The 12,406-nt window shown below is 42.9% G+C and overlaps 1 protein-coding gene across 1 annotated transcript in view; it reads right to left on the bottom strand.

Annotated features, from left to right (window-relative positions):
* The window catches only part of Katnal2 (katanin catalytic subunit A1 like 2), a 53,046-nt gene that overhangs the window by 32,743 nt on the left and 7,897 nt on the right, over positions 1-12,406 (bottom strand). Inside the window, exons 2-5 of the mRNA XM_005076463.4 lie at positions 8,837-8,907; positions 7,724-7,890; positions 6,286-6,325; positions 944-1,058 (exon numbers count right to left, since the gene is read on the bottom strand). Of these exons, the coding sequence (XP_005076520.2) occupies positions 944-1,058; positions 6,286-6,325; positions 7,724-7,890; positions 8,837-8,907 (393 nt within the window). The remainder of the gene's footprint in view (positions 1-943; positions 1,059-6,285; positions 6,326-7,723; positions 7,891-8,836; positions 8,908-12,406) is intronic.

Here is a 12,406-nt window from a genome sequence, read left to right as displayed (position 1 = left end):
TGGATACCAGCTTCTGTAAAATGGTCATTTGGCCAATTTTGTTCAGATTTCCAGGATGAATTAACCATGTACCCGAGCAGCGAGAAAGGGGCTAATCCCAGAGGCCGAGATTTCCAGGCCATAGGCTCTGAGCAGCCCTGCCTGTGGAAAAACACCAGTCCTCAGCCCACTCACACGTGTCTTTTCTGGCTTGTCTTTTCTCCTCTGGCCAGGGCTGGCAGAGTCTGGTGACTCAGCACAGTCACCCAGCTCCTGTGGAACCCACCTGTCCACATAACCTCCCTTCTACCTGGGGCACAGTCATAGACCCTCTGCCAGCCAACTGAATCCCATGATCAGCTCTCTCCAGCCCACTGATCCTCAGCATTAACTTTCTGCTGCTTCTCTCGGTTCCCACTGGTCCTTTCTCTGGAATGTTCTGTCCTAGATAAGAAGGTTCAGGAGCATTGATTTTGTCCATCTGGTGGTCCCACTTCTCTCCTACCTTCCCTTCTACAAAGTCTAGTGTTGAGGTATGGGGTGAGGACTAACCCTACACTCTCTACAGAAGCCCAGCAGGAGATGCCGGGGCCCAGCTCCATCTCAGACTGTTCCTGGACCACACTGGGGAACTGGAGGACATGTTTGGATGGGAAGAGTGCTTCTTACACTTATCTCAGCTATGAGAATCTTACCAGCCAGCCCAACACCATCCAGTACCCTCGCCCTGAGCTAAAGCTAGAGAAGGAGCTGGCAAATCTAGGAACTTGCCCAGTTTTTCTTTTCTTCCTTTTGTTTTTTTCTTTTGCTCCAGCATACTAAAACTAAATCTACAGTATTCAGGTTAATTAACTCAGCAATTTTTAAAAAAAGAACTTCAAAAAAACAAATAAAATAAGTTATTTTTCTTGAGGCCACGTATCAGCCAAGTGTAGTATTACCGACATCAAGCAGTCATCTCGACCTGTTTAGAATGTTCCTTGACAGATCTGGTGTCCCCTGTCTTCCCTGTTGAGGTTTTGGGTCGAGGCTTCTGCTGACATATCTTGGGCAGATTTTGACAACTGTCATTCGTCACCCTAGGGAAGGAAACAAAACCCTTCAGGGAAGCATTTAATTCCAGGTAAGTAAATAATTAGTGTAGCACACTTACAGAGAGTTCTTGTGAGACAAGCACACAGCACAGTGAGGCGCTTCCTTCCGCCACCATTTACTAGCTTTCTTTCACCTGGCTCCAGCTCCCTCCTGCCTACTCACTGGGCTCCTCCCAGCTAAGCTAGAGTGCCCACCCCTCCCAGAGGCCCAAGACACCCTCTTCCATTCTCTTTCACGACACATGTTTCCTCACTTTGACAGGTTGCTTTAGTTCTCAAAAACCCAGCATATGAATAATATTTTTTAAAAATCTTAAAAAACAAAACAACAACAAACATTGCTTTAGATCAGCAGTTCTCAACATGTGGGCCTTGACCATTTTGGAGTCAAAAGACCCTTTCACAGGGTCACATATCAGATGTCCTGCTTATCAGATATTTACAATATGATTCATAACAGTAGCAAGATTACACTTACGAAGTAGCAAATGAAAATAATTTTGTGGTTAGGGATCACCACAACATGAGGAACTGTATTAAAGGGCCGAAACATTAGGAAGGTTGAGAACCCCTACTTCAGAAGAATACTCCCATTGTTAACATCTCCATCGAACCAGAGAAATGTGTGGGTGGAGGGAGGCAACAGTCCTTCCACTCAAGCTAGGAAACGTCAGAAGACCTCTCTGTCTGGGTTGTAACCCTGTATACTGCACACACTCTCTCAGCATCAAAAACATCACAGGGCCTACAGGCTGGAGAGATGGCACAGTGGTTAAGATGCTCTTCCAGAGGACCTGCGTTTGTTTCTCAGAACTCACATCAGGCAGTTCACAACTACATGTAACTCCATCTCCAAGGGATGTGACACCTCTTCTGGCCTTTACAGGTAACTACACACAGAAACACATAAATAAATAATAAAACATTTTGAAAAGAGGGCTATGGAAGGACAGCAAAACTTAGCCTTTGTCTACTGCCATAAGTCATTCATCTTTGCAAAATGATTTCTCATGAGTATATTCATTTCTGGAAAAACACATTGACAGGATTGGAAATCAAAAGAGTGGATAATTCTGGTAAAGATGGAGTTTATAGGAAGGGAAAGGATAAAGGGAGTCCATTGGTGGGCTGTCATGATAGTTACAACACACATTTGAATGTGTTACACATTGTCACAAGGGCAGAACTAATTTGCTCAATACATCCTCATCAGTAGACAAAAAAAAAAAAAACGGTATTGGGATGTTTGCATTTTATAATGGAAGACAAGGTCAGAGACATGCAGGACCTTCTTAGGAGGCCAACATTAGCTGCTCTCTTCTCTCAGCTCTTTGCAAGGTATCTAAAGGAGGTTCACTGGAGGAGTGGCTCTCATGTTCTAAATTATCCCAGACAGCTCTGCTTCAGTTCCAGTTCATTATGGAAAGGAAAAGTTGATCATCTCTTGTATAACTATCAAGTCAACAATACTACCGGTGTCCATACTTAGATGTAAAATAATCTGTCTTTCAGGCCTTCTGCTAGCACAAAAATGAAATAATCATTAAATGAATATCAAGCATTTTATACAAGCAAACACTACTAATAGGGTTGGTTTAAATGAAGTTATAGATAATACACACACATGTACATGCACACACACACACATACACACACCCCTCAATATCCATTTGGGTCTCTCCAAGAACCAGAACTCCTGTCTTCCCATTCTGATTTTCTACTAACAGCAAAATAAGACACGAAGTTTGCTGGACTATCACTCCAGACAAAAGCACCAATGATTATAAACTGTTTCTGAATATAGAACCCAACTTCTGCCTTAGCTTTACCCATCAATCCTTGTGGAGATCACAGACCTTGGCCAGAAACCCATTCCTTGATCAGCCTGGGAGCTGAAAACATGTTTACTGAAAACAATTCAGTGCCATAAATTCCTGATAAGGGCTTGATAAGAGCTCAGTCACTGAAACACCATGACTTTGATCTTCCCGATGGCTAGCTACTCCCTGCTGTTCCAGATTCTGGTGCCAGAGACTTAACCACCAGCCAGGAGGAAGGAGAGGTCTGCTAGAGGTGTGTGAGAAGGCTGTTGGAGATTTGTGCGTGTATGGATGGCAGAAGTTTTTCTGAAGGGAAGCGTTTTTCTTGGGAAGTTCTCCTAAGCTGATTTGGGGAGCATAAAGTTTTCTTAACGCAACCGACCGGTCTCTGTGTCATCAATCTTCGACACATTCTCGGATACAGGTTGCGCAGGAGGCGCGGCAAGTCCTGGCTCAGGAGAATCTACAGAGAAGGTCCTGCCTCTTGTTAGGTTTGTCAACTTGACTGGATTAAGAAACACCTGGTGAGGGGCAGGAGAGGTGGCTCAGTGACCTTCCCCAGTACTCATGCGGCAGCTCCTAACTGTTTGTAACTCCGGTGCCAGAGCATTCAATGCCTTCTTCTGACCTCTGCAAGCACTGTACACATGTAGTGCACAAATAAGCATGCAGGCAAAACACTCATACACATGAAATAAAAAGAAACACCTACAGCATTGACGAGGCATACCTTGGGGCATGCCTGTGAGGCTGTTTTCAGAGAAGTTAAACTGAGAAGGGAAGACCTACCCTAAATGTGAGCAGCAGCATTGTTGTGGGTATCTGTACACTGTGTGAAGATACAATGCTGTGATTGGTTTAATAAAGAGCTGAATGGCCAATAGTGAGGCAGGAAGTATAGGCGGGACTTCTGGGCAGAGAGAGAGACGGGAAGTAGGCGATGGATCTAGGCCAGTGGAGATGCCAGGAGACTTAAGAGAGGAAACAGAAGGTGCAAATTGGAAGAGAGGTGATGCCACATGATAGAATGTAGATGAATGTAAGTGGTTTAAGTCATGAGAGCTAGTTAGGAACAAGTCTAAGCTAAGGCCAAGTTTTCATAATTAATAATAAGTCTCTGTGTCATTATTTAAGAGCTAGCTAGGGGGACAAAAAAATACTTGTTAAACAGCATCCCATGGGTTGGGGTTCTAGAATTAAAAAAGAAAAAAAGGAGAAGGCCAATTGTCCTTTTTCGTTCCCTGGCCAGTGCACAGACAAGTCACTCCTGTCACTGTGCCTTCTCCACCATGACAGAACACATTTTTCTGGGCCCAAATAGACCCCTCCTCACCAAGCTGCTCTCTGCTGGGAATTTGGTTGCAGTGGTGATAAAGCAACTAACCTAACCCTCAGGAGGTGAAGGAGATGTGGGCTGTTCTGTATTCTAGCCAAACACCCCTAGTTGCTCCTGTCACTGCTAAAAGTCACCTGGCTCCCAGATTCCTTCTTGGCTAGCTACTCTTTGTCCACTGTCTTTAGACCAGAATAAACTAATCTCCTACTTTTTGGACAGTGTTTTTCTATTGATAAGGCCTGAGACCACATCATACTTCACTCAAGAGGTGCTGCCCTACTGTTAACTTGATTTCTAGGTCTCGGGCCTTTTGGGACCCCAATTCTGTCACCTGTCTCATTAAATAACTTCCCTCCCTTGGCTCATCACCAATCTGTAACTGGGAGAAATCTCTGATGTGAGGCACAAAATTAGGAAAGAACACTTGGATGACTGATGACCAACCTGATAACACATCCTGTTACTGAGTGACTGATAGCCAATCTGATGACACACCCTGTTACTGAGCGAGTATCTCACATAAAACTGTGCCCAGAGTAGCTGCAGAGATGGCTCAGTGACCAAGAGCACTTGCTGGTCTTTCAAAGAACCCAAGTTCAGTTCAAGCACCCATGTTGGGAGATCACTACTGCCTGTAAATCCAGCTCCACAGGATCCAGTGCCCTCTTCTGGACTCTATGGGCACTGCACAGATTACATGATGCACATGCTTACATGTAGTTAAAACACTCTCACACATGAATAAAAATAAAAATCCTTTTTTAAAAAAAAAATCCCACAGTGGCCAGAAACACTGTCCATTGTTTTCCTGATTCTCCTCCCTGACTAATCAATCTTTGTGCTTGCCATATACAGACATCAACTCAGAAGAACCGAGGAAAACCCAAGTGGCACACATGCCTACCGAGTATCTACTAGGTGAAGTATCCTAGCACGCAGCCAGCACGAATGTGCTGAAAAGCAATCAGAGCCCAGGTACATTCCAAAGCTGGCCTCTTAAAATGCCCTTACTGTTGCTACTCACAAGTTGCCATCGTTTATCAACAGAGACTGACCAGCTTTATGGAAACTATAAATAAGGCAATAGCACCTCCATCAAGACAGTGCAGTGACAGTGTCCCTAAAGGACAGTGTAAAGCAGGGGTGGCCTCAAGAATAACTGTTCTGAACATGGCTCTATCTAGCCACTGTTACAGATGATGTATACCAGAGATGATGCCTAGGGCACATGATGCCTAGGGCACATGATGCCTAGGGTACATGATGCCTAGTGGCCCTGGTGAGGTCTCTTGGCTATTCCTTCTCAGGCTGGATACAGGGAACTGAATTCACCAAAAGAGACATTAAATGGGGCCTACAGAATGCCCACCTCTCAAGACCTAAGCACTTATTATCTCAATCTAAGTTCCCTTTCTCTGGCACATTGTAAGATTTAGAAAACAATGTTTTTCACTGCCTAAATGGGTGTGCAGTGCAGTTCCTTCGAGAATCACACTTACATCTTCCCCTAAGCTTTTGGCTTCTTAACACTAGCAAAAATCTACAGTCTCTGCTGCCCCAAACCAGTCAACCCTGGGGAATATACCAGAAGCTGCTCCTTCCTTACAAAAAGCAGTGGTGAGAACCTGGTGTCAATCTTTTAACCTTGGAGATCCAGACTTTCCAAGCCACATGGCTGAGAAAGACTGGATATCATTGAGCATCATTTTCAGTGTCCTGGGAGATTCTTAAGTCCAGGCAGTGTTGACAAAAGGGGACTCCAAGCTCACATGACCTCATTCTGGTACTGAAGGCAGATAGTCATGGAGCTGCACAGGTGACTCTTTAGGAAGCTGATATCACAGATTCCTAAGAGTTAACTTGATCGGGCTTGGCATGGTGGTACACACCTTTAATCCTATCATTCAGGAGACAGAGGCACATGGACCTTTATGAGTTCAAGACCAGCCTGGTCTACAGAGGGAGTGGAAATCCAAGGCTGTATAGAGAGATTCTGTCTCAAAAAGAAAAAAAAAGGAAAGAAAAAAGTTAAGTTGATCAAGATGAATCGATTTACCTTCTGTTCTTCCCTCCATTTCTTGGTGGTAAATTATTTTCTATTGTGGAAAAACAAACATGGGGGAGAATTTAGTCTTAAGAGAGAGCAAACAAACTTTCAGGTGCATTTGTTTCACAGTGTCCTTACATGTTCTTACATTGTGTGTTTCAGCCTTCTGGATCACACACAGCTATTTTAATGAGCAGTGTGGGGACCACACAATAGAAGGTAGTCACATCTTCTTGGGCATTTAGAGCCACGAAGAGAAAGATACCCGGCCTCAGTTAGTAAATGTGTCTCAGATCCCATATTGTGGGAGCAATACCTGTAACAGGTTGGCTTTATGACTTGCCATTCCACTGAATTTTCAGTGTTTTTCTGGGTCACATAGCACTCCAGAATTGCATGAGTCTGACAGGGACAATTACTGAGTCTCATCTGCCAACTGACCTTTAGAGTTAAGCCACTGTGTTCAGTATCACAGAGGAAAATGAGTGCCAAGCCAGATGAGAAAAGCCCATCTAGAGATCAGTTCCTTGAGAACGCGGCTTGTCCTTATGTCGGAGCCAGAGCCCAGATCAAACAACCAGCCAAATCACTGAGTTCTGAGCCCTTCACTAGAAGACAGCTCAGAGAAAATAAAAAGAGAAAATGAAAATCACAGACATCTTCCAAGTCTAGATTTGGCCCTGGCTATTTTTAATTGATGTTCCTCTTGGTTTCCTGGTCCCTACATGAAATGTTAACATCTGTGGCTTAACAAGTGCCTTGTAAACAGGACAATGATCTCCCCTGGTTTGTAATTACTTCCCCTACTTACAGACTTCTATGTCAATGTTACTACAAACCTAGGCCCTCAGCTTCAGAGCCACCCTCTGACTGCTGACCTATCCTGGGTCTTTGCATTCTATTGATCACCATCTGGATTGATGGCTTTCAAAAGCATTTCATTATCTATACATGAGCTATTAGCTTCACCAATACTCATTTCCATGTTATTTTCAAGATAGATAATAGGTCTTCTTAATAAGAAGACGTCTTTTGTCATTTATCGTCTTCCAACAGCCCTTTCCATCACTCCAGAAGTCAATGCTGGTCTTTCTTCTAAAGAGCACCTGCAATACACTGGGGTTTTGCTCTCATTACCCTAAAACATAGTCCTCAGACAAACACCAACAAGACTAGAAGATGTCAGAATCCAGGCACTCATGTTTGAATAGCCAATTCTAGGTCTGAGATGGGCTCCAGATCTCTGGTATACCTTTCCAGGCACAGAAGAATACCATCTAACCATGTTCCTGGCAACACCTTTTGTTGGGAGAGGGATAGGTCAAGCTGGCACTAACTTAATCTTCAGAACTCCACCTCCCTGACATTGGGGTTACAGATGTGGGCCACTAGAAACACCATTCTTAACAATGGGATAAAACAACATTTCCAGCACAAAGCTATGTACCTGAGTCTGGTGCCTTCTTAACCACTTTGGGGTACTTCTGGAACTTGACAAAATAATAGCTCTCATATTCCATCAAAATTGTTTCCAGGTCAACATTGTCACAGACTTCAAAGCGCCGTAATCCCAGTTTAGTTTCTTCATCCAAGGCATTGGCGGCATCGATGTAGCTGGCAGTTTTACATGAGAGAAAAGATTGAGTCTGGGTATAAAGAATAAAAGCAAACAGGGGCTGCAGATCCAAAGGGAGGCAACACAAAGAGGAAGCAGACAGGAAGCAGCAATTATAGAAACACTACTGTGGAAGAGCTTTTTCTAGAGTACGGAACCTTGTATAGGATTTTGTGTTTGCCGGTTTTGATTTTGTTTTCTGGGTTTGGGTTTTTAACACTGTTGTATGGAGGTCTTTTTTGGTTGCCAGCGATTTTGGTTTTGATTGTTGTTTTAAGGATAAGGTTTGACTACACAGCTCAAGCTGTCTTAGAATGCATGACCCTCCCCTCTTGTGCCAGTCCCTGAAGCCCTGAGATTACAGACATGCAGTTGAACCACATGTTAAATATATCCAAATACTGTCATTCCCAACAGTTTTATCTGCTTCCAGTGACATCCAGTGATGTTACCATTGTCCAAAGCAATTTTGAAAGTGCTTACAGTCAAATAAGTAAGTCAATTAAGAAACTGTCTTTGGATTGTCTTTCCTCATTTTTAGTCAAATATGGGTGTACCTGCTATAACTAGTTACATTTTATTGCTATGGTAAAATGACACGTGGTAAACTATGGACTTGGAGAATGTCACTGTATTAGCACGAACTCATCAGTTATAACAAATTAATTCAAGATGTTAACAATAAGGGGCTGGGATGGAGTTCAGTCATAGAGTGCTTTCCTGGGGTCCACTGCCAACACTGCATGTAATAATATAATAATAATAATAATAATAATAGTAATAGTAATAGTAAGACAGACAACAGATGGGGATAAAGAGTGTAGGGATTCACTATACTTTCTGCTCATTTCCTGTAAATATGAAACTGTTCTAAAATTAATATTTAGTCTCTGCTTCTGCAGTGTCAGAGAAGAAAGGCATCATCATAAATATGTGAGAACATACCCTTCTTGTGTTAAATAATGCAAAATCAAGATGAGGAGATTTTTTCGACGAGCTTCTGTTCTCATCTCGAACTGTGAACAAAGAGGAAAATTTAGTCAGTGCTTTATAAAAATATCAGCTTAGAGGGAGAGGCGATCTGTCAAAACCAAATAGCCTGTCCTAAAGGCCGGCCAGCCTCTAGAGTCTCAGAGGCAGCATAAAATTGTTTTCTTCTTCAGTCCAGCTCCTCACCAGTAAATCTAAGAGACACTGACTTGAATTAGGGTGGCACATGACTAGTTGAACTCACTGCCAAGCTAGCCAGCCTAAAAGCAGAAGGAAATAAATATACATACCCCTGCTATTTAGAACAGGTTAAAGAATATGGTTACAAAATAAACTTGTGGGGGCTGGAAAAATGGCTTTCCAGGGGGCTGGTGTTTGATCCCTAGCTCCTACAGGAGGGCTCACAAAATCTAATTCCAGGAGAACCAATGCCCTCTTCTGGCCTGCAGGGGTACTGCATGCACATGGTACACAGACATACAAGCAGGCAAAACACCCATACATACAAAACAATAATATACATTTTAAAAATAAAACAAGCTTATGCTCTAGAAATCAGCTTGACAACACATATACACATGGTAATACATTTTTAATTTACTCAGAGTCCAACCCAGTTCCTGAACCAACTCATTTATCGATTCCTGCAAGCCATGACCAAGCACCCAGATTAACCACTGAGAGGAGCAGGACCAGTAAAGGGAGATTTCAGCTAAGAAGGTCATCATCCACTGGATGAATTTGCCTTTGTTTGCCATGCTAATGTGTACATTTAATATTCTGGGATTTCAAATTCCCCTGGTGTATTCTCTACATATCTATATCCAATAGCACTTCTCCTAATAGGAAAGTACTATCTTTATCGAGAGAGAGCACAGGTAAGACAGGTGTGTGTGTGTGTGTGTGTGTGTGTGTGTGTGTGTGTGTGTGTGTGTGTGTGTGTAAATGGCCTCTGTGTAGTCCAACTTATGACATAAACTTTTGTACATGGGCTGGCAATTCAGTCATTTAGTAGGGTCGTTGCTTAGCATGCACAGAGAGCTGGACGCAGCCCCAGCACTGCCTTAAACCCAAAACTGGATGAGCCAGTACATGCTTGTAGTCCCTGTAATTGAACGATGCACACAAGAAGACATAAAGTCAAGGTCATCCTCAGCTACAAGGGGAGTTTGAGGCTAGTCTGGGCTACAGGAAATGCTATCTTGAAAATTAAATCTATATACAAACATTCATGACACACATGACTTTCATAGCTTTCTAAAAACTAATGTTGTTATAAAATAAAAACATGCATGTAATTTATGATTCAAAAGGCAGTAGTACTTTTTCCTTTTTCTTTTGTGAGCATATAGCCCAGGCTGGTCTCAAATTCGCTATGTAGTTCAGGATGACCTTGAACTCTGATCCTCCTGCCTCCAATTCCCAAGTGCTAGAATTACAGATACCAGCCACCACGCTCATGCACTTTTTTTCCTTTGAGTTACTCTCTATTGTAGTAGAATACGTGCACGTGTTTAGGTAAGAGGCACTTCATGCATTCGTATCCCCATCTGCCATCTTCAGAATGCCTTCATCTCCCTCAACTGAAATCGTCTGTACTTGATAAGCACCAGAAACAAACAAAAACCAACTGAACATAAAGCTATACTATGACCTGCTACACTAGTCCTGAGTATAGACTTGAAAGAATCAGAGTCAGAATACAGTAAGATGCCTGCACATCCATGTTCACTGAGACATTATTCACTCTAGACAAGTCATGGAGTCAGTCCAAAAACCACCAGTGGGGAATGGACAATGTGGAGTGTGGGATCTAACATATTGTAATTAAGGCATAAAGGAAAACCTGGGGGACCCTCTTGAGATGACGGATCCATTCTGCTTCTGTCTGTTGGGGTTGCTGTATGGCTGTATGCATTTGTCAGAACTCATGGAGCTAAACTCCAAGGAGAACAAATTTTATTATATGTTAATTTTTTGAATAAATATAAGAACACAATTACATTATTTGCAGGAAAATGAGCAAAACTGGAGATTATCATGCTAAACAAAGTAAGTCTGAATCAGAAAGACAAATGTCACATGTTCTCTCCAAAGAACCTAGATTTAAAATTAAAAAAAAGCAGGATAAGGTAGTGCATGCCAGTAATTCCAGTACTCAGAATGCTGAAGCGGGAGGACTGTGGAAAGGTCCATCCAGTCCGGGCTACCTAGCAAAAATCAGACTAGTTAGGATTATACAGCAAGACCCTGACTCAATAAACAAATAAAGAGACAATTTAGGAAGAGCAAGGAACCTAGTAGGAGGGAGACAATTGATGAGCCAGAGGATTATAATGTTGAGGAATAGTATTCTCAGGTGTGTGACTTTAATTTAGGCTGCATTCATTTAAACTCTGTGAAGCTGTGTTACTATGCCTGTCTCAAACACCTGATGAAGAGCTGAACGGCCAATAGAGAGGCAGGAGCAAGGATAGGCGTGACTGGCAGGCAGAGAGTGTAAATAGGAGAAGAACCAAGGAAGAGAGGATCCAGGGGTAGAGGACATCAGAGGCCAACTATCCAATCAGCCAGCCAGCCAGCCAGCCAGCCAGCCAGCCAGCCAGCCAGCCATGGAGTGAGAAGGAAAGGTAGATGGGTTAATTTAAGATAAGAAAAACTATCTAGAAACAAGCCAAGCTAAGGCCAAGCACTTATAAGTAATAATAAGACTCCATGTATATTTATTTGGGAGCTGGGTGGCAGGCCCCTCAAAAAAAAGCTAAAAGAGCAAAAACAACGGACAACATTATAAGGGTGGGAATATACTTAAAGTTCATTCTATTCATGGATGAAAATGTCACAATGAAGCCCATTGTCTTGCAAAATTAAGATATGTAAAATAAAAAGACTTTTTGCAGGGCGGTAGTGGTGCAGGCCTTTAATCCCAGTACTCAAGAGTCAGAGGCAGGCAGATCTCTGTGAGTTCAAGACCAGCCTGGCCTACAAGACCTAGTTCTAGGACAGCCTCCAAAGCCACAGAGAAACCTGTCTCAAGACGGTCAAGGTAGGTAACAAAATAAGGACAAAGAATGAAGAACTTCTCTTCTGTACAAAGAAATATAAAAACACATATGCTATTATGATATGCAAAGAGATAAGGCATTACTGGAGACTGTTCCTTCTACAGCATTATGTAGTTGCTTCCTCCATATTGGAACATTCTTTCCAGGAGGGGGGTTGTGCTCTTGAGAATTCAGGAGGTCAACCAACTTCACAAGACTGGGAAATCTGAAACTTGCAAGAGTCCCGAGGGCCCCTTTCCAGAGTGACAGCTGCAGAAAACAACTGCAGTGAGCATTGAAGATCAAATGGAGCCGGGGTTTTTTTGTGTTAAATGACGTAAGCCAGAGCCATAAAAACAGTGTGCATGTTCGCCATGATCTGGATGGGGCTGTCTACAAACTGTGCAGAGAGCTCCAGGTATGCAGCTTGCAGGAGTCCTACCCTGGGGTGGGCCCTGCAGTGATGCTGCTGCTTTGGGCT

The sequence above is a fragment of the Mesocricetus auratus genome, unplaced genomic scaffold (genome assembly GCF_017639785.1).
Source record: "Mesocricetus auratus isolate SY011 unplaced genomic scaffold, BCM_Maur_2.0 Super-Scaffold_6730, whole genome shotgun sequence".
Classification (NCBI taxonomy): Eukaryota; Metazoa; Chordata; class Mammalia; order Rodentia; family Cricetidae; genus Mesocricetus; species Mesocricetus auratus.
This window is presented reverse-complemented; position numbering and strand designations above follow the sequence as displayed.